The sequence below is a fragment of the Alexandromys fortis genome, unplaced genomic scaffold, assembly GCF_014885135.2.
Source record: "Alexandromys fortis isolate MF-2015 unplaced genomic scaffold, M_Fortis_MF-2015_v1.1 scaffold_1, whole genome shotgun sequence".
Lineage (NCBI taxonomy): Eukaryota > Metazoa > Chordata > Mammalia > Rodentia > Cricetidae > Alexandromys > Alexandromys fortis.
The window spans coordinates 14526547-14554015 of NW_026067927.1; the positions used below are offsets into that span (position 1 = coordinate 14526547).

A 27469-nucleotide genomic window follows, 5' to 3' on the forward strand; every position below is an offset into this window, starting at 1 on the left:
CTCGTCGGCGACTGGGGGTGGGGGGAAGGCCGTTCTCTTTCCTAATATTATGTGTGCCTGTCCTCTGGTGCCTTAGGGACTCTCCTTATAAATACCGGAACGGGTTAAATGATGGCCACTAGGAGCATTTCATCCTTGTGTCTGGAACCCATAAATGCTATTTTTAAAATGGTCTATTTTGTTGTTTGTTTGTTTGTTTGTTTTTCTGGTTTGTTTTTGTTTTGTTTTGTTGAGACAGCGTTTCTCTGTGTAACAGCCCTAGCTGTCCTGGAACTCACTTTGTAGAGTAGGCTGGCCTCGAACTCACAGAGATTCGCCTGCCTCTGCCTCCTGGAATTAAAGGCGTGCACCACCACCACCACCCTGCCTTGCTATTTGTTTTTGAGACAGAGTCTTGTATGTATCCCAAATTGGCTTCAGACTTTCTATGCGTTTGAGGATGACTGTGGTAGTTTAATGTAGTGGCTCCCATAATCTCACAAGGAGTGGCACTAATAGGAGGTGTGGCTTTGTTGGAGTGGGTGTGGCCTTGTTGGAGGAAAAGTATCACTGTGGCAATAGAAGTTGAGGTTTCCTATGCTCAGGATACCACCCAGTGTCTCCACGACTATGTCTGCCTGCACGCCACCATGCTCCCTGATAATGGACTGAACCTCTGAAACTGTTAGCAGGCCCCCTCAATTAAATGTTTTCCTTATAGGAGTTGCCATGATCGTGGTGTCTCTTCACTGAACAGAAATCCTAATACAATGACCTGGAATTAAAATATATATACTATCTGTTGAAGTGGGTAGGCCAGGGGCAAGTGAGAGCGGTCCCAGTGGAGGCCAGAAGAGGGCAAAGCCCCCAGAACTGGGTTTCTAGGCGGTGGTTTAGCTGCTGTTTGTGGGCACTGGTGACCAAACTCAGGTCCTCTGCAAGAGGAGCAAGCAGTCTTAGCCTCGGGGTCACCTCTTCAGCCTGACCTTGAGCTTCTGCTACGTCTGCGTCTGCCTTCCCAGTCCAGGCTTGTACCGCCATGCCGGGTGTCCATGGTGCTGGGGCTGGAGCCCAGGGTTCAGGTGTGCTAGGCCAACACGGCCAGGCAGTCCCCAGGCTTGATTACGCATGGATATGATTACATCACAAATCTTGGCATGAGGAGAACAGCTTGAGTCCCCAATCCAGCCACAAGCATCCTAAGAACGAGGCTGAGGAGGTGACACATGGGGAAGGAGTTGTGACGGTGGAGGCAGAGGCTGCTGTGCCACCGTGCCAAGTTCAAGAAGGCTGAGAGGGTGGGCGCGAAAGGGACACGGCCTCTCTCAGGCCTTCTGACGCTGTGATCTCAGAGCAGTGAGACCTGGGATGAACTTCCAGCCTCCAGAATGGGGAGAGGACTCCCCATCCCACCCCCTCGCCCCCAGCCCTCCACTGTATCTCTTTACCTTTTCAACCTAAGCTCAACCATTGTGTTCCTCCTTGAGACACATTCCCATGTGTCCCAGGCTGGTCTGGAAGTACTGAGGATGTCCTCCACCTTCTGATCCTCCTGCCTCCGCGTCCCCAGTGCTGTGACTACAGGTGTGAGCCTCGACACCTGGCTCTGAATATGACTTAATCTGTGACATTCTTTATGAGGCCTCTGCCATGCTAAGGAAGGTTTCTCCTAGTCTCACTTTTCTGAGAGCCTTCGATAATGAAATGAAGCTGGATTTTGTCCAAGGCCCTTTCTGCATCAACCATGGTGGTGATATGATCCTCTCCCTTCATTCTGTTGACATGGCACCTTACACTGTTTGATTTTCTCATGTCAAAGCACTTGTTGCACACTTGCGACAAATCCCACTTGGTCATGGCATATCTTTTTAATATGCTATTGGGTTCACTCAGGTAGTGTTTTCATCTAGGTTATGAAATATATATATTTATATAATATATATTTCTTCTCTCTTTTTTTTTCTTCTCGAGACAGGGTTTCTCTGTGGCTTTGGAGCCTGTCCTGGAACTAGCTCTGTAGACCAGGCTGGTCTCGAACTCACAGAGATCCGTCTGCCTCTGCCTCCCGAGTGCTGGGATTAAAGGCGCGCGCCACCATCGCCCAGCTCTTCTCTTTTTTTTTAAAAGATTTATTTATTATCTATAAATGTTCAGTCTATATGTATGCTTGCAGGCCAGAAGAGGGCACTAGATCTCTTTACAGATGGCTTTGAGCCATCATGTGGTCACTGGGAATTGAACTCAGGACCTTTGGAAGAACAGTCAGTGCTCTTAACATCTGAGCCATCTCTCCAGCCCTTATTTCTTCTCTATTTAATATATATAATTATATATATTTGTCTATATTTGGTCTGTAATTGCCCTTCCTTGTGAGATATTACTTTTCCAATTCATTTATGAATGCCCAGTTTATGGAATAGGGAGGATTAAACCTCACAGTCTACCAACTGAGCTTCATTTCTGGATTTGTGTGTGTGTGTGTGTGCGCGCGCGCACGCAAGTGCACGCTTGCTCCTTCCTGAATAGGGAGGACAAGGAAGCTTTCTGGTGTCACCCTCCACTGTGTCTTGTCTGAGACAGGACCTCTCATTGAACTGAAGCTTGCTGTGTTAAATAGGTTGACAGGCCAGCAAGCTCCTGGGAGTCCCGTGTCCCCCAAAGCTGGGATCACATGCATGTACAGCTGTTCCTGGCTTCTGCTTGTGTCCTGAGGATGTTAAATGTTAACCCTTGTCCTCTTGCTTTAACACCAAGCCCTCTTACCCAGCAATCTACCCCCAACTCCTCCTGTGCACTTTTCACTGGAGAAATGTGTGGTTTTGTAGCGCACCATGCCCGTCTGGCACTACCATACAGTTCGTGAACCGGGCAAGGGGCTGGAGATTGAAACACACAAAGAGACACAGACAGAGACACGGGTCATCCTTGAATTCCCCAAGAATTCCGCCTTTATTGTGACCAGGGGCAGCATATAAGGGATCCTTAACTGATAGCCACGCCCCAGCCAAACCCACCAGAAACCACTCTCCTGCCATCAGGAACTCGGGAGGGTCTCGTGCTCAGAGCAGCTGCAAGCATTACAAGTTGTTTACCAGAAATTCAGGATCTGGGGGGTTCACAGCTCCCAACACAGTTTGACGAGTTTTCGTTGCATGGGCACATTTGTGCTTCCAGAGGCCCAGAGCTGTCCTGTCGACCAGCTCACCCCTCCGGGCCTGTGGCGGTCACAGCCCAGCTGCGGCTCTCCGCACGGTTCAGACGCAGCGCCAGCTCAGACCTGCCGTTTTGTTTTTGAGACGGGATCTCCCTATGCTGCTCAGGTTGCTCTTAGCCTCCTGGGGTCACTTGTCCTGCCTGGACCCTGAAACTGGAACTGGAGGTTTCTAGGACGCCGGCCACCTGCTTCTCCTCTGGGTAAGCGGAACCTTTCCTGAAATCTGAGGGATTTGCCTCCATTATTTCTTCAGATGGGTATTTATATCCCTTTTGATTTGATTTATGCTTCCCGGACTCCTGTTTTCTAGACGCTGGCACTTGTCCTTGTGTCCTCAGGTCACATGTCTTTTGCTTCCCTCTCCTGCTTTTGAGCGTCCCTTAAACTGACCTAATTTACTAATTTCTCGGATGCCTTGGTCATTTACTGCTGTCTGGAGTCACAGCAGAGTTTGTTGTTTGTTTTATAACAGAGTTTCACTTTGTAACTTAGGCTGCCCTGGAACTTACAGTGGACTCCCTTCTATACTCAGTCATGGCAATCCTCCTGCTTCAGCCACCTACCCTTGTCAATACCTCTAGTTCAGATATCATTCCTGCTGGATTCTTTAGTGGGCTTTCTTACTTGACCCTGCTAACATCTTTCATTCACAGTTTATACTGCTTGTTTGGAATCTTGTCCACATGCTCTGAGGTTCCTGTTTCTAACAGAATCTGTAATGCCAACGGGTGGGTTTTCTTTTCAAGTATTTTCTGTTCTCATTATTAAATTCTACTAGAGCGGAGGGGAGAAATCAGAGTCCTAAGATAGAGCAGAGGGAGGTAGCAGCTGAGCCAGCCCTTATGAAAAGGCCCAGGCTCCAGAATGCCAGGGAAACGCTTCCCCTCCCCCAAGGATCTCTGAGTGGCATCCAGCGGGGACTGGAGGGACCGGATGGGAAAAAGATCTTCCTGTTGTCCTTGGCTCTTCATGTGCTCATGACCCCTGAACCCTGAGGAATGGAGAAGCTGTTGCAGGCAGGCCTGAGCAGGCACCTCTTTTGTCCAAGGTGTCATAGTGGGGAGAAACAGCAGGTCCTGGCCCTTTCTTTCCTATTTCAGCCTCCGCAAGAGGCCTCAGTTGTGGCCACTGCTCCTGGCTCCCATCTGCTTCCTCTCAGGTTTTCTCTCTGTCTCCCCTGGCCATTCTGGGTGAGGCAGCCATAGCCAGACTAGACTGGCCCTGTTGGTGGGCATGGAGCTGGGCTTATCTCTGTATTTCTCAGGGTTCTTCATAGTATTTTTCTCTGCCTTGTAGAATATTAGACGTTCTGATGATACGGTGTTGGATCTTGGGCTCCCTGGACAACTGAATTATAAAATTATGAAGGCAGTCTTGAATTTGTGCAGGGAACAAAAGGAGAAAGCCCAAGCCGAGGAGCAAAACTTAAACCAGAGCCCTTCCATCCCAGCACTCGGAAAGCCAACGGCTCCCTGTGAGTTCACGGTCTGCTTTATACGGGGTTCCAGACTAATCAGGAGCTATTATAGTGAGTTCCTGTCTCAAAACTATGATGAATTAAGATCCAGGGATTGGAGGTGTAGCTCATCAGTGGAGTACCTGCCTAGCATGCGTGAGGCTCTGGGTTCCATTCCTAACAGAAACAGAGAAATTCAATAGCCTAGATCCTTAGACTGGGCTGGGAAGATAGCTTAGCAGTTAAGAGATTTTACTGTTCTGGCAGAGGACCGGAGTCCAGATCCCAGCACTCATAATGAATGGCTCCCAGCTGCCTGTAACTTCAGTGCTAGGAATATGGCGCCCTCTTGTGGTTTCCTGAAGCACCTACACACACGCCACACAGTTTTGTTTAACCCCCTGAGCCATCTCCACTGAGCCAGTCTTACACACTCACATGCCTCCAGCCCTACACATACACTTTTAACAAAGGAATTCGACAGATGTGGTGGCGCACGCCTTTAATCTCAGCACTCAGGAGGCAGAATCAGGTGAATATCTGAGTTCTTGACCAACCTGATCTACAGAGTGAGTTCCAGGACAGCCAGGGATACACAGAGAAACCCTGTCTCAACAAAACAAAAAACAAAACCCCCCAAACCAGAAAGGAGTTCAATCTTTTAAAAAAAATCTGTATTTAGCCGGGCGGTGGTGGCGCACGCCTTTAATCCCAGCACTCGGGGAGGCAGAGGCAGGCAGATCTATGTGAGTTCGAGGCCAGCCTGGTCTACAAGAGCTAGTCCCGGGACGGGCACCAAAGCTACAGAGAAACCCTGTCTCGAAAGACCAAAAAAAAAAAAAATCTGTATTTATTCTTTGATAATTTCATACAGTGCCCTTTCATGGTGTTCCTCTTTCTCTCAGACCTGCACACTGCCACTTCCAACAACAGCGCAGCTAAACCGCCCCGCAGCTCCACGGCGAGAGAGAGAGCTCTTGGATCCGAGGGTTAAGAAAACATATCTTGTTATTTCGATAGCTTCTTATACACAAATAAATGCGAGGTGTAATTAATATAAAACGGAACAGCGAACACAAAACCTAGGTCTCTTGCTCCTGCCGAACCCCAATGTGCCTTTAAGGAAACCTGAATGAAACAGTTCTGAGGTGAGGTTGCCACCTGGTGGTCAGTATGAAAATTGCATAGCCATTTTCTAACCCAGCTCAGGGCCTTATGCAAAACAGGTGAATTCATTTTAATAATATATTTACTCCAATATACTCAAATATTATCATTTAATACTAAAATTTGCATTTTATTTTTAAAGTATGACTATTGTATTTTCTCATGAGAATTTACATTTACATCTCTATTTACACGCTAAATTTTCTTTCTTTTTTTTCTTCTTTTGGTTTTTCCAGAAGGGGTTTCTCTGTTCTGGCTGCCCCATAACACACTCAGGACAGCCTCGAACTCGGAGATCTGCCTGTGTCTGCCTCCCAAGCACTGGGATTAAAGGCGTGCCTACGTGCACACATGCACCACCACCACCACCTGGCATTACGTGCTAAGTTTTCATCAAACACACTTGCTACATATTTAACCATTACAAATTTACAATCAAAAAGCAGACTCAAGCTGGGTGTGGTGTCTCATGTACGCAATCCCAGCACTAGAGAGGCCAGCCAGGGCTATAGAGAGAGACCCTGTCTCAGAAAACAAAACAGAAACCAAACAAACCGATTAGGGGCTGCTGATTGACCTGCCCACGTCAGTCAACCCTGTTAGACAGGCCCTGGTTTCACTCTCACGGGTGATTTTGCTTTTTACCTGCTGAGATATATACAACGGCAGCAGGCGAGGCTCAGCAATCCTGCGCACCTGCAACCCTGCTCGGTGGATAACTTCACACAGCTGCTCCTCCCGGGCCTGCGGATGCAGACCTAGCTGCATTTTTGTGGCAGACAGCCTTTAGTTGCCTGTTGTATTTGGGAATGTAACCGCTTCCAGGGATTGGTCTGTGGAGAGTTTGAAGGCCTGAGTGTCTCAGACTTAACCACGAGCAATGCTGAAATCTGTCTGATTTCTCTTTGGCTATCTCGGCTTCTGCTCCCACTCTTTCCCTCCCTCCCTCCCTCCCTCCCTCCCTCCCTCCCTCCCTCCCCCCCCCCCCCCCTTCCCTCCCTCCCTCTTCCAGCTCAGAGTTTCAGATTCTCCCGGTATGTATGCCTTTTGCGTCTCTCAGGCTGCTTCCTTTTGAAACTCCACCCGTGGCCGTGAGTCTCTGGGCCAAGCTACACAAAAAAACGGTACACAAAAAAACGGTAAGATGGGATTTGGAGCTTGGCTGGCTCCAGGAACCCTTGCTGTTTGTGGGGGAAGTGTCGGTAGCCCAAGTACAAGGTAGCAACGAGCGCATCAGATCTTCCATTGCTAAACCATGATGGGTTTTATTTTGTTTGCTTTGTTTTTTGAGGAAAGGTTCTCCGCCATAGGACTCAGAATGGCTTCCTGCCTCAAAGTGCTAGAATTACAGGCATGGGCCACGGTTTCCAGCGAGGAGAGCACTCTGGTACAGGTTAGAGTTCATTAGCAGGTTTTGAATGTCAGGACTTTGAGAAATATGTGGGGTGGGGGTGAAAACGGTAGCTTGTGTGGCTGTTGCTAAAGACACAGAGGTTTTGGAGAAAGGCAACAAGCTGAACGTAATTAACAGACAATTTAAACCGGTCGGTGGTTTGCACGCCTTAATCCCAGCACTCAAGAGGCAGAGGCAGGCGGATCTCTATGAGTTTGAGGCCAGCCTGGTCTATAAGAGCTAGTTCCAAGACAGGATCCAAACCAAAGCTACACAGAGGAAACACTGTCTCAAAAAAAAAAAAAAAAAAAAAAAAAACAGATAATTTAAAATGACAAAATAATGTGTGAGTTTAGTGGTTTTAAGATCGTTAGCTGCAGCTGGTTGGTGGTGGTGGTGGCACAGGCCTTTAATCCCAGCACTTGGGAGGCAGAGGCAGGCGGATCTCTGTGAGTTCAAGACCAGCCTGGTCTACAAGAGCTAGTTCCAGCTGGAGAGATGGCTCAGTGATTAAGAGCATTGCCTGCTCTTCCAAAGGTCCTGAGTTCAATTCCCAGCAACCACATGGTGACTCACAACCATCTGAAATGAGATCTGATGCCCTCTTCTGGCCTGCAGGCAGACACACAGACAGAATATTGTATACATAATAAATAAATAAAATAGAAAAAAAATTAAAAAAAAAGAGCTAGTTCCAGGACTACCAAAGCTAGTACCAAAGCTACCAAGAAAAGAAACCCTGTCTCAAAAATTGGCTGCTCTGTCAGAGGACCCAGGCACCCATGTGTAACTTACAGACATCTGTAACTCCAGTTCCAGGGGACCCAGCATCCTCTTCTGACCTCCAAGAGCGCCCCGTGCACTTGGAGCACAGACTTTTCACATGCACATAAGATCTTTAACAACTGAGAATCAAGTGTGAGGGCAGAGGCGCCTGCATGGGCCTGAGGACCTGCATTTGATCTCAGGATTTCTCTTGGTCACAGGGGCGAGCCAGTTCCTGGCTTGCCTTCTTTCTGCATGTTTGGATGGCCAACCATGCCCAAGACACATGCAATGCCTAGGCTGATGCAGCCTGAAGCCTCAAACCTTCAGAGTCCTTGAGAGGTTGGAGGCAGTCCCCCTTTCCCTATCAGAGATCACACTCACTTCTTCCAGACACACAGGGACAGACACACTGGCTCGGCATCTGTGAGCACCAGGCTGTCATGGGGTTTAGGACTGGAAAGAAAGAGAGACTGTGTCTTAAGGGAGCTGCAGGCTCTGGCAAGTGTCAGGAGGAGCCGGGAGTGGCTGGCTGGGACTGGCAGAGCCCCACACCACATGACTTTATCCATTGGGGACTGCTATTCCAGGCCGTGCAATATCACACTCTGGTCAGGTCCCTAAAAGATGGTGCAGACATGCTTCCAGATGGTTCCTTGAAGCATGGAAAAGCCACGGGACACACTGGCAAGGCAGAAGCATTAGAATTACTGCCCCTGACGGAAGAGGGGCTGGAGGCTCCGAGGTGGGTGTGTGTCCTAGGGAATCACCATGAAGGTGCATGCAGTCACCACAGCACTAAGGGACATGCTCCTGACAGGTACTGCCAAGGCTAAGAGACTCCTCGACCGCTGTCCTCTGAAGCCAGGGTGACGGTGGGAGCTGCTGCAGTCCAGGAAGTGCCTGCTACTGAGGGTCCAGGGAGCCTGAGCCAGTGCACAATGTATGTAGTCACCTTAATAAGCACAAGAGGCAGGGTTACAGCAATGCTTAGAAGAGCTGGCAACGTTATGGCAAAGTAGGCATGGGCATCAGCAAGTCACAGCGAAGCTGGGGCCAGCGAGGTGCTGCACAAGCTTGGTGGCCTGGTTTTGATCCCAGGAGCCCATGTAAAGTGGGAGGAGGGAACAGGCCCTACAGGGTTGTCCTCTGACCTTCACATGTGTCCGTGGCATGCATACACACCTCTCTCACCCTCACATGTAATTTAAAATGGATGTTGTTGTTTTCAAGACACGCTTGTGTGTGTGTGCATGTGCATAGACCTGGCTATCCTGGAACTCACTCTGTAGACCAGGCTGGCCTTGAACTCAACAGAGATCCACCTGCCTCTGCCTCCCGAGTGCTGAGATTAAAGGTGTGCGGCACTATTGCCTGGCTTAAAAAAGGATTTTAATGGTCCATTTTCAGCGTGAAGTGTCCTTAAGAATTCATCCGAGTCAGAAGCAGGCGCTGGGCCCCTCTCTTTCCAAGCTGGCCGCTGTCACCTGCGAGTCTCAGAACTCTCTGCTGCTGCTGCTGCTGGTCTCTAAAACTGAACTGGGGTCGTTACAAGCTTCGAATTACTAACTAGGTAAGGCTTTGCACTCTAAACCAATAGGATGGGGACTTGGGGAAGAAGTCCAGGCCTATGAGAAGAGAGGATGAGAGAAGTCAGGAGATTTAACTATTTTGTGCCAAGTCAACAGGCAGGCATCCCACACGCCAGTTATTAGATATTGATTTATCCAGAGATTTACCAAAAGCTCTGCTTGTCCTGATTGCCAAGCATGACCTCACTTGCTACCTGGATCAGAACCGACTTGAGAAATAGCTGAACCAATGGTTCGTTGCCCTTAACAACCTGACCAGTCTCCCTTGCTAGCTTGCCCCACTTTAAGGTTTTAGAATATAAACTGGGCTGGACCTGATAAAAAGGCCTATCAGGAGCTACCATGGCTTTGGTCCACTGGTGATGTCTCTCTTTCGCTCTCGTTGATGTCAGTGTGCTGATTCCAGAAAGATCCCAGCAATGGCGTATTAAGAATAGCTTTGCTTTCGTCAGTCTCTGGGGTGTGTGTAGAGTCAGGATCTTATTTTCCCCAGGAGATGATAAATACTGTTTATCCCACCCAGCACCCTGGGGGGCAGCAACGGGTGGCTCTCCGTGAGTTCGAGGTCAGCCAGGTTAACACAGTGAGCTAGACCCTGTATCTAACAATAACAAAGTATGCACTTGGGAAATGGTTGCAGAGGTGTGATTTTGAGGCCAGTCTCGACAAAACAGTAAACCCTGCAGCAGTAGAAATCGGTGGCCCCTCCCATTTGCCCTCAGTCTCCTTTGCTTCAACCAGACCTGGGCACCCCCTCCTGTATGTGGCACGGGCAGCTGGTTTCTCCACTGTGGAGTGGGCTTGGCTGGAGTTATCTGAATACTGAAGGAGGCTACTCCCAGGGGACTGTAAAGGGATGCTAAGGTTGTGCAAAAGGTCGCCCTGCAGTAAGATGGTCCAGGTTAGCTGCTGAGTAACTGGGTAGAGGGTTCTGCCCTAAAGAGCAAATAGGTACTGAGAGTTTGCAAGAATGGGAACACACATGGAAGCGTGTAGAGATGTAAAGGTAGGGGAAGGGTCAGGGCCATCAGACCTGGGACCATCTGATAAAGAGCCACTGGACTTTGTACAAAACAGCCCAGCAGGCATGACTTTATCAATGGGAGGCTTTTGTACTTCAGGTGTTAAAGAATAATGGGACCTTTAAAGAAAGTATTAGGGTCCTTCAGGGGAGTGTGGTGGGCTGGTTTCAGTTGGGGTCCAGGAATGGAGGTATCCCAGACTTTGGGCAAGAACTTATGAGTAGCTGTGTTTGGTGCTGCATGCTTTGACAGTTATGACAATTAGGGCCCTTGAGGCCCTAGACAGCTCCAGGCCATTACAGAACAGACCTGGCAGAAATGTCAAGGGAACCTGGCCTTGAGCTGGCCCTGAGGGAAGATGGGGAGACTTTTCCCGGGGGTCCCTTGGAGCAGGAAGTCTGGCCAGGAGGGGAAGAGCACACAGACCCTACAGAGACACTGGCACTGAAACTCTGAAGGATGGTGGGGAAAGCTGGGATGCGGGAAAAGGAGAGGGGAGGAGGGAACGCAATTACCTCAGGAAATCTGCAGCCGGCTGCGGTCCACGCTAAGACTGAAAGATTTCCAGAAGAAAAGCAGTCCCCAACCTTATAGGACACAGCGGGCCATTCTTATTGTAAACAGGACATAAGGTTATCTACAAAGAAACCCTCAGCTGTGCCCTGGTGAACAATGGTCTACGCTCACAGTCTTAAAGGACTTCCAGTTGTGTGCCAAGGGACTGTGATAAAAAATATCTGTTTTTATATTCTAGGAGACAAGAACTTTTGCTGGACCTTCAGTTAATAACACACCTTGAACCGGGTGGTGATAGAGCCGGCCTTTAATCCCAGCACTCAGGAGGCAGCGGTAAGTGGATCTCGGAGTTTGAGGCCAGCCTGGTCTACAGAGTGAGTTTCAGAGTTTCAGGACAGTCAGGGCTGCACAGAGCCCTGTCTCATAAGAAAGAAAAAAACAAAACTGTTATCCTATAGGGTACCAGCCTGTTTAATCTGCCTTTGAGAACAATGTAACAATTCTACACGCTTTGGATTTCCCATTGACATTCCCTTTTACAGCCTAAACTGATGCCCAGCTGTAAGCCTTAAATTATGTAGTCCATGCCCCCCGCCCACAAGAATACGTATGTGTTTTAGCGATCATTTGCTGAAAGCAGCAACACAGGAGCTGGACAGTCCTCTAAGATGGACATCCACCATAAACGTTACACACATTCAGCGCAGCTTTATAAACACTGTTGTCTGGGCGAGCTGGAAAACGGTTAACAGTGTCTGTGAAGTTCCCCTCCCTCGTTCCCCATGCAATGCTTTCTGTGATGGTCACAAATACAGAGAAAAGCATAAGGGACACGCACACACGAACACAGACACAGCTACAAGGACAGAGTCACAAGACCGCCTACAGGGCAGGCACAGATTCAGACTCATGTCACAGGGAGGACAGAGGACACAGTGACGCAGAGAATGCAAACGTGGACTTGCTGTTGGCTAAATGACATTAAGAAGTTCTTAGATTGTCTCCCCCCTTAATGGGACAGCCACACCATTATTGGTGACTCTTAGCTGGTTACCCAAGCATCAGAATGGAGAGCCAAGGCAGGCGAGGAGAGCCTTCCGTCTGACCAAAATGTGTCCAGATGGACAGGTCAAAGGGGCGGGTCATGAAGGAAATATGCTGGACTAGGGGTGTGGCTTAGAGGTGCAAGCCATGAAAGCATGAAAACGGAGTTTGATCGCCAGCACCCACATCAAAAGCGTGGCACCTTCCTTTAATCCCAGTGTGGGGAGGGAGAGGCACACACAAACACGGCTGGAAGGTCGCTAGATCTTTATTTGGAAAAAGCAAAAACTGGCAGATTCTCATATGATCTGGAAGTTTGCTCCTACACACTTTTCAATGAAGAGTCATTCAGTCATACCATTTTTTTTTTTTTACTGTAATTTATTTACTTTTTCTCTCGAGACACGGTTTCTCTGTGTAACAGTCCTGGTTATCCCAGAACTCCTTGGAGACCAGGCTGGCCTCAAACTCACAGAGAGCCACCTGTCTCTGACTCCCGAGTGCTGGGACTAAAGGAGTGTGCCACCAGGCCTGGTTTATTCACTCATTTTTATTTTTTTTAGGATTTATTATGTATACAGTGTTCTAGCATGTCTGCCTTCACGCTAGAAGAGGGCACCAAATCTTATACTAGATAGCTGTGAGCCACCATGTGGTTGCTGGGAATTAAACTCAGGACCTCTGAAAGAGCAGCCAGTGCTCTTAACCTGAGTCATCTCTCCAGTCCCTCACTCATTTTTAAATGATTTTTTTAAAACCCAAAATTAATATAACTTGGTCAAATCTTAAGTACAAAATCTTAAGTACTGGCATCTTTTTTTTTTTTCTCTTAATTTTCAGATTGCCAGAAATAAATTTCCTGGTATGAAGAGATTCTGTGTGTATTTCTTTTCTTTTTTGGCTTTTCGAGACAGGGTTTCTCTGTAGCTCTGGAGCCTGTCCTGAAACTCGCTCTGTAGACCAGGCTGGCCTTGAACTCGGAGAGAGGCCTTCTCTGTCTCTCAAGTGCTGGGGCGTGTGCCACCACCACACAGCATGTATTTCTTTTCTTAATTTTAAAAGACGGAATCAACTATCTTCAAAAAAAAAAAAAAAAAAAAAACCCAAGGGCTGGAGAGATGGCTTAGCAGTTAAGAGCACTGGCTGCTCTTTCAGAAGACCCAGGTTTCAATTCCCAGTACCCATAGTACTCCAGGGGATTCAATACCTTCTCCAGGCCTCCACAGGCACTGCATGCACACAGTGCACAGACAATACATACAGGTAAAATCACCCATACAGGCCAAGTTATTAAACACAAAAATCCAGTTGTGATTTCCATTTATAATTCTAATGCACAGTGAGAAAGCTGAGCGTGTGGTTTGGAATCAAACTTATAAAACGTTTGTTTGCAGACAGGGTCTCTCACTGTGTAGACCAGACTGGTCTCCAGCTCAGACCACCTGCTTCTGCCTCCCATGGGATTAAAGGCATGGAGCATCGCACCTGGAAAAACCCCTAACTTTGTAAATGCCAACATTTGTAAATGTCGAACATTTTGGTGGTTTGAATGAGAACGGCCTCTGTAGGTTCACAGGTTTGAATACTGGTCTCAGTTGGTGGAACTATTTGGTAATGCTGAGGTGTGTCCCTGGAGGTGGGCTCCTGGTTAGCTTGCTCCTGTACTTGTGTCCCAAGAGGTGAGCTCTAAGCTATGCTCCATCATGCCTGCCTGCTCCCACACCCCGTCCTCTCCCAGTGGCCATGGGACTCTAACCATGAAACTGTGAGCCTCAAATACCTTCTTTTACAGCTGCCGTGGTCACGGTGTTTTGTCATTGCAATAGAAAATACTCTTATAAAGTGCTTGAACACCAAAAGGCAGGGTACACAGTATTTTGGAGCCAGACATGCACTTGTATGTAAACATCTCAGGGAGAAAGAACAAGAGCATGGCAGAGGAGGAAATGCCTGCCCAGCACAATTCTGTACCGGGTGCCAAGTCAGAGTCCACAGCTGCCTCTTCCACTCTCTGGATCAATTATGTCACACCTTTGCTTATTTCTATAAATAATGCTCTGGAACATCTTCAAACCCAGAACCAGGTTAAAACCAACAGCTCATTAACAAGGGCCACACCAACGTGTATGAGCTGGCTACATGAAGGTCCATCCCATGGTTTTTGGATGCACACTGGGCTGGAAAGGTTCTGTGGTGCATATGTGATGTTGAGTATGGAAAACCTTGTTTACTGTGATGCAATTTCATAGATGAGAATTTCAAATTCCAGCAGCTGTGTTAAACTTAACAGATTTAAAACAATTTATTTCTCCTCCTAGAATATTCAATTTAAAATTTTAAAAAGATCACTGTAGACTGGGGATGTAGATCAGTGGTTAAAAAAAACCTGCCTAGCACAGACAAGACCCTAGGTCTGAGTCCCAACAGCACAAAAATCAATAAAGCTCCTAGAAATAGAGCTGGGTGTATCTATTCAGAATTGGATCTGGAGATACATGTATGAAATACATATGGATACTAATTTTCAATATATTCTTATGGTATCCTTTCCTCTTAAGTTTTTTTTTGAGTTAGTTTGCATCTCAATACAATCCCCCAAGTTCCTTCAGTATTCTTCATCAAGGTTTCTCCCTCGATGGAAGAATTCTGCTTTGATGGCTGTCCATGGTATAATCTGACTGGAGCCGCAGGACCTAGCCTGTGTGGACCCTCTGATGGACGCTGAGCCGAGACTTTCTGCTGAAGGCCTTCCCACATTCAGTACATTCGTAGGGTTTTTCTCCCGTGTGGATTCTCAAATGCAGTCTGAGCGTTGACCTCTGGCTAAAGGTTTTGCCGCATTCAGTACACTCGTAGGGCTTCTCCCCAGTGTGAGTTCTCATGTGGATGATGAGCTGGGAGTTCTGGATAAACGACTTTCCACACTCGCTGCACTCATAGCGTTTCTCCCCCGTGTGAATTTTCTGATGTATGATGAGGTTTGACTTCTTAAAGAAGGTTTTTGCACACTCGTTGCACTCATAGGGTCGCTCTCCTGTGTGAATTCTCTGGTGTGTGGTGAGTTCAAACTTCTGAGCAAATGTCTTTCCACACTCGCTACACTCATACGGCTTCTTCTCCATATGCGCTCTCTGGTGAACAATAAGGTTTGACTGGTGGGTAAACGCTTTTCCGCACTCAGGACACTCAAACGGTTTCTCTCCGGTATGAATTCTCTGGTGTTTGATGAGGTTTGCCTTATGGGAGAAGGTTTTCTTGCACACGTTACACTCGTAGGGTTTTTCTCCCGTGTGTATCCTCTTGTGGCTAATGAGGAGCGACTTGAAGGAGAAGGCTTTGTCGCAGTAGTTGCAGACAAAAGGCTGAACCAGACTCTTCATTTTCTGATGTTTGAAGACGACTTCTTTATGGCTGAGAGCCTTCCCGTGCCCGCTGTATCCTGAGTACTCTACTCCAGCACGGGGCCTTTCTTGCTTCAGGTACAGAAGTGGCTTCCCAAACCCACTGCGCTCCTCGCCCTTCCTCCTCACACAGCTTCCACTGCTGAGTAAGTCGGAATTGCATTTCAAAGTCTTTTCGTGTAAGTCGTACTTATAGGGAACTTGTGTTAACGAAACAAAGTCCGTGTTCAGAGTTAATGTCTTTCCAAAAAGACCTCCTCTTTCTTCAATTGGTTGTTGGTTCTTGAGGGTTATACGTGGTTTCATCTGTTCATCTGGGTCCCTGGGGTCCTTCTCCACCTGGTCATCGGCCCTCCACACTTCTAGGACAAAACACAGTGAAAGGAATTTTGTTTTTCAAGACAGAGTTTCTCTGTAGAGCTTGGAGCCTGTCCTGGAGCCTAGCTCTTATAAACCAGGCTGGCCTCGAACTCAGAGATCCGCCTACCTCTGCCTCCCAAATGCTGGGATTAAAGGTATGTGCCACCACCGCCCGGCTAAAAGGGACTTTCTTAAGCCTTCTCTGTTAGAGTGTGAAGTACCCACAAGGGATCCCATCATAGAGCTAACTCTGGGTTCAGACTCAGTCTTTCAGCATTAAAAAAAATCCAACACAAACATTTTTCATCTCTTAAGCTTGGAAAGGAAAATAAATATATATTGGAGGGGTGGTATTTCCTGATGACAAAATGACCTTTGAGTAGAAAAAGCCGGGCAGTGGTGTCACCATCTCTGATCCCATCTCTGTGAGTCTGAGGCCAGCCTGGTCTACAAAGTGAGTTCCAGGACAGCCAGGGCTATGGATAGAAACTTGAAACAAAAAGGTGGGCAGAAAAAAATAAAAACAGAGGTCAAAGCTGGATATTGTGGCTCTCATCCATAATCCTAACACCCAGGATGCTGGGTTGAGAAGACCAGCCTGAGTCCAAGGCAAGTCTGGGCTATACAGAAAGTCTGTCTCAACAGCATTCCTCCTCTCCATGACACAAACAAAAACAAAAGTTGGCATAAAAGGCCATGGTAAAGATAGTGCTTTGTGATAAGGATTTCATAGCACCCTCGAGGACAATGGACAGTCAGCCTGGAGACCAAGAAAATACGCAGATGGGCAGTGACGTCATGGGGAGCAGAGTCAGTGACTGGCGCTTCAGCTCCAGCAGACAGTGGCACCAGCATTGGTCTCTGCTCGCCCCTGCTGGTTTTCACCCTTCGAGACTGGGCTCCGTTACGTAGGTCAGGCTTGCCTAGGATTTGCAGCACTCTTTATTACAGGTAGGGCAGCAACAACTGGCTCCAAAATAACATTTTCCCAGTATGTGTGGGTATTTTGCTTGTATGTATGGCTGTGCACCATGTGTGTGCTGAGTACCCATGGAGGCTAGGAAGGTGTCAGATTCCCTGGAACTGAAGTTACAGATGGTAATCAAACCCAGATGTGGCTAATATTCCACTCCATTCCAAGGATGGAACAGGGTAGCTACCACCCAGCATTTCTGTGGGCTCTGGGATTCACTTGTATAATCTCCCCAACCCTAAAAATATTTTTAATAAGTTATTTTTTTTGGGGGGGGAGTTTGAGACAGGGTTTCTCTGTGTAACAGTTCTAGTTGTCCTGGCACTAGCTCTTGTAGACCAGGCTGGTCTCAAACTCACAGAGATCCGCCTGCCTCTGCCTCCTGAGTGCTGGGATTAAAGGCGTGCGCCACCACAGCTGGGCCTTAAAAACATTTTTTTAAAGATTATGTATGCAACAATTCTGTCTCCATGTATGCCCACACACCAGAGGAGGGAGCCAGATCTCATTACAGATAGTTGTGGCTGGGCGGTGGTGGTGCACGACTTTAATCCCAGCACTCGGGAGGCAGAGGCAGGCGGATCTCTGTGAGTTTGAGACCAGCCTGGTCTACAAGAGCTAGTGCCAGGACAGGCTCCAAAGCCACAGAGAAACCCTGTCTCGAAAAACTAAAAAAAAAAAAAAAAAAAAAAAAAAAACAAATGATTGTGAGCTACCATGTAGTTGCTGGGAATTGAACTCAGGACCTCTGGAAGAGCAGCCAGTGCTCTTAACCACTGAGCCATCTCTCCAGCTCCTAAAAATTTTTTTTAATCAGACTAGATAAAGGTTCAGAGGTTAAGAACACTGACTATTGTTTCAGAAGACCTGTGTTCAAATCCCAGCACCCACATGGTGGCTTACAACTATCTCTGACTCTAGTCCCAGGAGATTCCATGGCTCTCTTCTATCTAGCCTCTGAGGGCACCAGGCACACGCATGGTACGCAGACAAAAATAGCCATACATAAAATTTTTATTTTTATGTATACGGATGTTTTACTTGCATGCTATGTTTGCAGTGCCCACAGAGGTCAGAAGAGATCTCACACTACAGAAGGCCCTCAGCCTCCACATAAATGCTAGGAATAAACACATACTGGGTGGAGGACAGCTAGCACTCCCCGTCACTAAAGTACCTCTGAAGCCCACCACCACCCTTTTTTTGAAGACAGCATTTCATTATGTAGCCCTGGCTAGTCTGGAACTCTCTATGTAAACCAGGCTGGCCTTGAACTCAGATATTTACCTGCCTCTGCCTCCCTAGTGTCGGGATTAAAAGTGTGCCACACTATACCCAATTTCTACTTTTATTTTTGTGTGGTACGTGTGAGCGCACACACATGCATTACCACGGCACGTGAGTGGAGGTCAAAGGACAACCACCCCCGAATGGTTCCCTCCCTTCACCAATATGGTCTCTAGGAATCAAACTCAGGACATCAGGCTTGGCAGGGAAGCAAGCACCTTCGCCTCCTGAGCCGTCTCACTGGTCCTAGAAGAATCTCTTTAAATGTCTGTATGTGGGGTCTGCGTACAGGTGTGTACAGGTGCCATTAGAGCCAGAGCTTCAGATCCCCCGGAGCTGGTGTTTCAGGTTCTTATGAGCATGGGCGATGGGAACCAAACTCGAGTCCTCTGCAAGAGCATACTGTATATACCGCTGACCACTAAGTCAACTCTCCAGCCCCACAAGGTGACTCTAAAGTGAGCATTTCTTACAGCCTGCACATATAATCACTCTGCAAGTTTCTGAGGACACCTCTCAAGTAGACAGCAAGATCCTGGGGTTAACTGGGCATGGTGGGGCACACCTTTAATCCCAGCACTTGGAAGGCAGAGGTAGGCAATCTCTGTGAATTTGAGACCATTGGTCTACAAATTGAGTTCCAGGACAGCTAGTGCTGTTACACAGGGAAACCCCTTCTTGAATAAAACAAAAAACTCTATCTCAGGCCACACACCTTTGCCCAGTACTGGGGTGGGAGGGGCTAGAGGTAGGTAATCTCTGAGTTCAAGACCAGCCAAGGTCATATAAGTGAGAACCTGTCTTAAAAAAATCTCAAAGGTGCTCAAACTGTTCAAAAGCTGGGACATCATTTCTCCTAGCTTTTTATTTTCCTACTCAGAGCTCCCCTGGTGCAGTCTGAACTGACCATCCTAACTACAGCTCCCCTGGTTGATGGTGAAGGGTCATCTGTCTATTTGTTGATTTCATTGGTTAATAAACTGCCTTGCCCATTTGATAGGCCAGCCCATAGGTGGGTGGAGTAGACAGAACAGAATGCTGGGAAGAAGGGAAGTGAGCCAGATGCCATGCCTCTCTCTGGGTCAGACGCGGTGAAGCCAGCAGCCAGGTCAGGCATGCTGAATCTTTCCCGGTAAGACACCACCTTGTGGTGCTACACAGATTATTAGAAATGGGTTAAGCAAGATATGAGAGTTAGCCAAGAAGAGGCTAGATATAATGGGCCAGGCAGTGTGTTTATATGAATACAGTTTGTTGTTATTTCAGGCATTAAGCTAACCATGCGGGAGCCAGGCAGGATGAAAAGTAGGCCTGCCTGCAGCTCCATCTACACCTGGTAAAGTCTGAACTGACCATCCTAACTCCAGCCCCCAGGTTACAGGTTTGTTTCCCAGACCGTCCTTACCCACTGAGAGTAAGTTGCTGTAGTTCTCCAGCATTACATCCATGTACAGAATCCTCTGAGAGGGGTCCAGCTGCTCCCACTCCTCCTGGGTGAAGTCCACAGTTACATCAGTGAATGAAACCGATCCCTGAAATGACACGTGATTCGCTTTGGGAGACAGAGAAAGGATCTATGAAAACTAACTCCTGCCACATTGTAAGAGTTCGCCACAAACTGTGCTACTGGCCAGTGCTGTGTCCAAAACCTTTGTTCAGGACAGGTGTTGTGGTGCACCTGCAGCCTCAGCATTTGGGGGTAGAGGCAGGCAGATCTTAGTTTTAAGCTAGCCAGGGCTACATGGTGAGAAACAGTCTCAAAAATAAAAGCTAGAAAGAGGCAAATCCACATTGGTGCAGAGGTCTACATCAAATAATGAGGGAAATAAAGACCTTTCAAAAATACAAGTTTTGAAAAGTGTATTTCTCACCCTTTCTCAAGACACGGTTAAGAAATGCACTGCAGGCAGGGGTACATCTTAATCCCAGCATCAGGAGCTAGAGCAGAGGCAGGCTGATCTGAGTTTAGGGCCATCCTGGACAGCCAGGACCTGACACAGCATCTCCTAATGCTGAGACCCCTTTAATACAGTTCCTCAGGTTGTGGTGACCCTGATCATAAAATTATTTCATTGCTACATCATAACTAATTTGCTACCACTATGAAATCATAATGTAAATATCCAATACGCACCACTATGAAATCATAAGTGAATATCCAATATGCACCACTAGGAAATCATAATGTAAATATCCAATATGCACCACTAGGAAATCGTAATGTAATATCCAATATGCTACCCACAAAGGGTCCCAACCCACATGTTGAGAACCACTGCCATAGAGAGACCCTGTCTCAGAAAAAAAAGCACCAATAAAACAGTAATTTAAAAGGTCATAGAAAGGGACAAATCAAAGCGAGAGCCGAGGGCAATGTCTGGGAAGAGTTTGCAGAACAGCAGTAATTCTCTAATGACAGCAGACAGTTTCTAGTGCAGGCCGGAACTCAGAAGCAGACATTTTGAGGGCTAGCATCAAGATACCTGTGCCACTGTTCCAGACTTTAAAGTGAGGGCAGACTGCCTACATGCAGAGTCTTCCATGCACTTGCTCTGATTTGTCTTGAACATGTACTAAGGACATCTCTCCCCCTCCTGCACCGTGCTGCCTTGGATCAGGTGAGGGTACTCCATTCATCTTACAAATCTGTCTGCTTTTAAAACTAATTCTTGAGAGCCGGCAGTCAAGTGGTAAACAAAGCGGAAAAATACTGAGCATTCTGCCAGATGCACCAGCAGTGTTTAAGGCCTGTGTTATGTTTCTCATGACCTTGCCATTGCCAATGGCTTCCCCAAATGGGGCTGCTGTGAACTTTTAGGAAAGCTACAGCTAGACTAAGACAAGGGTCTCCTAGTAAACTTTCTAGACACGGCTTAGCTAAGCACTGCTAGTGAGTGCCATGCGCTGCTCACAGGAACACTGCCCTTTATACTGCCACCAGCAATGCTGGAGTTGGCTCTTCTTGCTTGATGTTAGCTAATGTAATCTGAACACAAAAGAGCTAGAGATGGTTTCTTGGGTAAAGGTACTTAACTCAAGCCTGAAGATCTGAGTTCTCCACCAGAAGGTGGAGAAACTGACCTTGTACAGTCTGCCATAACCCATCAACCCCCACCCTATGCACACAAAAATGTAATTAAATTTAAAAATCTACCTGCTAGAAGGGTTCAGCTGAGATGGCATCACGGGAGCAGACGGTGCATTTCTTAGCCCAGGTGTGCACACTCACACCACACGTCCTCTTTCCTGGGCTGGGGACACCTGGGAGCATGTCGTCGTCTAAACCAGGGTTCTTGCTATGAACTGAGGAGTCTTGCAGTAATTAGACAGCCCGCTCTCATTTCACGAGTGATTCATCAGAGCTAGGGGCTTTGGGTGAAGGTTTTAAAACACAATGCAGGGCTTTTGAGATTACTGCTTTGTAAATAAAGTGGCTGTTTTCTGCTATAGATTTTTCACTGTAGCTGACTCCCTTTCTGTTACAAATTTGGGATTTATCTCCCACAGTTCAGCACTATTTGAGCTATGTGTGAAGACAGTCACAGTCAAGGAACCTGCTCTGCACTGCCAGGTCTTTGCTCCTCTCTCTGTAAACACAGATCTGCCTTCCTGCAATTATCTTTATTGACAGGCACTGGGTCAGCGTTTAAGGTTTAGGCAAAAGCATTCCATTCAAGGCATTCCCAGATATCCAAGGACACAGAATTACTACTTGCTCACAGCTGTTAATTCATAGCTGCTCACATAGAAGAAATAAGCGTGACTTGGTTTTACCTCACTTATAGATAAGAAAAGCAACGACCTAAAACTAACCTTGCATTAAAAGATTCCCAACTCCTCATCTCACCTTCACCTCTGCTTACTGATGACTTTAGGAGATTTACTGCTTGTGTCTTACTCGCAGGAAAAATAAACCTCTACCCACAGCCCAGAGGCAGACAAGCCTTCACTGGTGCCTCAGGCTTAAGAGCTAACACTGAAGTTTGCTAACATTTGACAAAAATGCTAAAGCACCAAGGGCCACAAACTTCCCTTGTCTGTTTATGTGAGCTGCCTGGCTACCTCTGCCTGCAAGGTTTTGTGGGTCTTTACAGCTGGGTAAGAATGAAGAGAGGTGACAGAAGTGGGAACGTAAGTTAGAGCAAAAGCGTCCCAGAAATTAGCAGAGATAGGGAGGGAAATGAAGAAAAATAGAGCAGAGAATTGAAATTGAAATTAGGATTGAGACAGACTTAGAGCTAAGAAATTACAGTCAGGAGAACAGAATAGAGTACAAAGGAGAGAGAATAATGAGACCGGGATAGAAAGAACGTGTTGTAAGAAGATTTCTTAACCCTCAGATTTTAGTTCCTTTCACTTATTGTGGAGGTTTTTTTTTTTTTTTTTTTTGGAACCCTGAGAGGGATCCTTAGAAGCTGAGCTTTTAAGGTTCCCGTTAGGTTCTCAACCTGTGAGTAATGATCCCTTTGGAGTCCAAGGGCCCTTTTACAGGGTTGTTAACCAAGACTATCAGAAAACAGATTTACATTACAATTCTTAACAGTAGCAAAATTACAGCTAAGAAGTGGCAATGAAGATTTATGGTTGGAATCATCACAACATTAGGAACTGTGCTGAAGGGTCAGATTATTAGGAGACTGAGAACCACTACTCTAAATACATAGGGAGTCTGAGGGTTGACCCTTCTCAAAACAGAAGGGACCCCTTACCCCAGAATGGCAAGGATTGATGGGGTTGTTTCACTGAATCTGGAGCTAGGCTTCCAGAAAGCCCCAGCAATCCTTTCTCTGACCCTCATAGTGCTAGAGACACTGGTGTGGGGCAGAGCCCACTGCGATCCAAATTCAGGTCCTCCTGCTTGTGCAAGGGCTCTCATCCACTGAGCCATCTTTCTGTCCCAAAGCTAACTCCTTATCCTTTCTACTTCATTTTCCATAGACATAACGCTCCAAAAGCGAAACGAAACACCAAGTGAGCAATAAGCCGCGGACTCACCTGGGACCCCATCATTTTCTGCGGTTGGCAAAGGCACTGAAGCACAAAGGCACAACTGGAAGAAAAAGAAGCGTGTTATTAAGGATCTGACCTGCCTGGTAACCAGAATGTTGTTTAGAAAGCATATACACCCCAGGGAAAGTAGCACCCCTCTTCAGAAAAAGCATGCTGGCAATGTCGTTCAGCTAAACACAACGAGAGAATCCCACCATCAAGAGACAAAAAAGCCCCAATCCCTGAGGCCTTAGATAAGGAATTTAAAGCAACTACGATCGCTGTCTGCGCTCTATGCGCTACCACACCTTCCAAGAGCTTCGGGCAAGGGGCTGGAGGTTGAAACACAGAGAGACACGGCCCTCGGCCCTCTAGTCACTGGTAAGAAGCCCCTTATTCAAGAGCACCACGGAGGCTTGTATACCCAACAGTCACGTGGGCCAACAGGTGAAAACCTCATCCTCTGATCCTCAAGGCCAAGGCAACACGTGCTTATGAAGCAGAGCTGGTAAACAACTTTGACACAGCTTTCAGTAACTCAAATCAGAAGGAAAGTAAAGGTCACTAGCAGGGAAGAGCAGCTGGAGGCCAGGACGCCTAATGGTCCCAACAGTGAGGCCTACACCACAGACTTTAATGTGAAAGGCAAACATGAATGAACAAATAGGGAACCTCAGCAAAGATGGAAATTAGAAGAAAAAAAAAAAAACTCCAAGTGGTATGGCACATGCCTTTAATTGCAGCACTCTGGAGGCAGGCAGTGTGTGAGCCCCAGAACAGCCAAGAATACACAGAGAAACTGTCAAAAACAAGACAAAGTGAAAAGGAAAATACTTAAGGACTTAAGAATACAGCTCAGTGGCTGTTAGGGTTTGCTACGAGGTGAACCCCCGGCTGCCGGGTTCAATCACTGACATTAATCCTTCATCTGTGGACTAATCCCCAATGGTCTCTCACGGTGGCAACAGTAGAAACAGAAGGTGGGGCATGCCCTGGGAGATAAACCTGTCTCCAGTCCCTTCCTGTCTTCCTAGTTGCCAGGAAGTAAGCAGAGGTGAGTAACCTCTGCCATTATGTTCAATGTCACCATAGATTTAAAGAGATGGAATCAAGGGACCGTTGACTGAAACCGGGAACCACAATAAACCCTTCGTCCTTTGAGCTGCTTCTCTCAGGCATCTGCCATGTAACAAAACACTAACTGGAACAAAGGTAGAAATTCTTAGCATGCATGAGGCCTTGGAAGGATCCTTAAAACAGTCCCTTGCAAAGGAATTAAATAGCAAAGAAAACAGCATTTAAACATCTGAGAAAGAGTAGCTTCAGTTACTAACTGATTGTTTTATTTTTTGAGATAAGGCCTCATCATCTGGCCCGGGCTAACCTCAAATTCATGATCCTCCTGCCCCAGGCTCCCAAGTGCTGGGGTGGCAAGAATGAGATACAATACCTGATGTGCATTAAAATGTCTTAATGGCCTTAGGTCACTCCTAGCCCTCTTCCCACCCAAACCGAGAGTGCACTAACCCAAAGCCAGCATAAGGATGGGAACGAGAAATGTAAGAGCAGAAATCGTAAATCTCTAACAAGGGAGAACGCAAGGAAACCAGAGCCGGTATGTGGAAAGATCAGGAACACCAATAAAACTAACCAAACTGGCTGGGGGGGTGGGGGTGGAGTGGGGACACACACAAACAGCTTGGGTGTGGAGGGATGGTAACATTTGATAGGCTGAGGCAGGACCACAAGTTCCAGGCCAGCTTGGCTATATAGCGAGACCTTGCCCAACCACACAAAAAAATCCAAAAGTAACAAAGAACACAAATTACCAATATCTAGAATGACCCAGAGCACATTATTATAGTTGCTGCATATATTAATCTTTTTTCCTTTGGGGGCTAGAGATATGGCAAAGAATGCTCACTGCTCTTCCCTAGGCACAGGGTTCCATTCCTACCCCCCACCTGACAGATCACAACTGCCTATAAGCCCAGTTCTAGGGGAACTGCACACCCTCTTCCAGGTCCCTCAGGCACCAGGCACACACGTGATGCACAGACATACACACAGGCAAAACATCTATCACATAAACTTTTAAAAATTTAATTCGTAAAGAAATAGAGGGGTGGAGAGACACTCAGAGGTTAAGAGCACTTCCTGTTCTTCCAGAAGACCAGAGTTCAGTTTCCATCACCCATGCCAGACATTCACAACCACCAGGAATACCAACTCCAAGGGATCTGATGCTCTCTTTGGGCCTCTGCAGGCATCAACACACACGGAGAATACATACAAGACAAATATACACAAATAAAAACAAAAATTAATATTTAAAAAAAGAGGTAGACTGCCCAAGCTATAGGCCATGCCTGCCAGAAGATCAGGAGGCCGCCTGATCATGGATCTCTTCCTTCTCTTGGTTCCCTTGGGCACACAGCCCCTGTCTACCCACAGACTACACCTGCCAGAAGACCAGGTAGGCCATCCTCCCTATCCCCCTCACCTCCCCGACACCGTATCCGAGCCCTCAACTCAGATGGACACTCCCTGCTGGATCAGAAGCCACGAAGGCTTCCAGAACTCCTACCCCCAACTCAGGCAGAGACCCTTTGCGCAACAAGAGACTACACCAGCCACCAGCAGTTTAGCCCTCAACTCAGGTGGAAACCCCCTGCTCAACCACAGGCCACACAAGCCAAGAAGACCAGAGAGAAAACAGAAACCAAGGAACAAACCATATCCAACAAAGACAAACCCGGAATTCAGCACTGAGACCTAGCTAGAATTACCACCAATCAGATGCCCAGATGCCAGCATAAGAGCACAAGAGCCAAGGCAATATGGCGCCACCAGAGCCCACTTTCTACTACAGCAAGTCCTGAATATCCCAACACAGCCAAAGCACAAGAAAAGGGGTCCTTAAAGAAGTGAGTGAATCTCTTAATGAAATCGAGAAAAAGACAAACAAAAAACTGGAGGAAATGAAAGCCAGGGAAAACAAACAGTTGAAGGAAACAAATGAAAGTAGCCAGGCGGTGGTGGTCATGCCTTTAATCCCAGCACTTGGGAGGCAGAGGCAGGAGATGGATATCTGTGCGTTTGAGGTCAGCCTGGTCTACAAAGTGAGTTCCAGGACAGCCAGGGTGGTTTACAGAGAAGCTGTCTCAAAAAAACAAAAAAGTGTTCAAGATATGAAAATGGACAAAGAACCAATAAAGAAAATATAAACGGAAGGAATCCCAGAAATGGAAAATCTGGGTAAGTGAACAGGAACTACAGATGCAAGCATCACCAACAGAATACAAGAGATGGACCTAATGGGTATCTATAGAACATTCTACCCAAACACAAAAGAATACACCTTCTTCTCAGCACCTCATGAACTTCCTCCCAAGCTGACCACATACTTTGTTACAAAGCAAACCTCAACAGATACAAGAAAACAGACATAACCCCTTACATCCTATCAGACCACCATGGATTAAAGCTCTGTTTCAACGATGACAGAAAGGAGGGAAAGCCTACAAATTTATGGAAAACTGAACTCTACCTAGTGACTACTGGGTCACGGCAGAAATAAAAAAATGAAAGATTTCTTAGAGTACAATGAAAATTATTACATAGTATACCCAAACCTATAGGCATCATCCCACAGATACAGGGATTGTTCAAGATAAGAAAATACATCAATGTAATCCACCATATAAACAAATTAAAAGAAAAAAAACCACATGATCATCTCATTAGATGCTGAAAAAAATCTTTGACAAAAATCCAACATCCCTTCATGATAAAAGCCTTGGAGAGAGCAGGGATACAAGGGACATACCTAAACATAATAAAGGCAATATACAGCAAGCCAACAGCCAACATCAAACTAAATGGAAACTCAAAGCAATTCCACTTAAATCAGAAACAAGACAAGACTCTCCATATCTACTCAAATAGTATTTGAAGTTCTAGCTGGAACAATAAGAAGGAGATGAAGGGAATACAAATCAGAAAGGAAGCCAAAGTATCATTTATTTGCAGATGATGTGATAATATACATAAGTGACCCCAAAATTCTACCAGGGAACTCCTTCAGCTGATAAACATCTTGAGTGATTTGGCTGGATAAAAGATTAACAATGACAAATAGACTGAGAAATCAGGAAAACAACACCCTTCACAAATGCCACAAACAATATAAAATACTGGTAATTCTAATCAAGCAAGTAAAAATGGTCATTTTTCCAAAAGCAATCTACAGATTCAATGCAATTCCCATCAGAACTCTAACACAATTCTTTATAGACTTTGAAAGGACAA

The 27469-nt window shown here is 46.7% G+C and overlaps 1 protein-coding gene across 9 annotated transcripts in view; it reads right to left on the reverse strand.

Annotated features, from left to right (window-relative positions):
• Positions 1–11701: 11701 nt before the first annotated feature.
• Positions 11702–27469, reverse strand: part of Zfp1 (ZFP1 zinc finger protein) — a 33817-nt gene continuing 18049 nt past the window's right edge. For 3 of the 9 annotated variants that reach the window (XM_050143542.1, XM_050143540.1, XM_050143541.1), the window contains exons 2-5: positions 23165–23219; positions 21324–21538; positions 19575–19701; positions 11704–15911 (exon numbers count right to left, since the gene is read on the reverse strand). In XM_050143542.1, the coding sequence (XP_049999499.1) occupies positions 14842–15911; positions 19575–19617 (1113 nt within the window). In that variant the 5' untranslated portion in view covers positions 19618–19701; positions 21324–21538; positions 23165–23219 and the 3' untranslated portion in view covers positions 11704–14841. Of the gene's footprint in view, positions 15912–19574; positions 19702–21323; positions 21539–23164; positions 23220–27469 lie in introns of all 9 variants that reach the window. The other 6 variants (XM_050143539.1, XM_050143533.1, XM_050143538.1 and 3 more) reach the window with 4 other exon arrangements.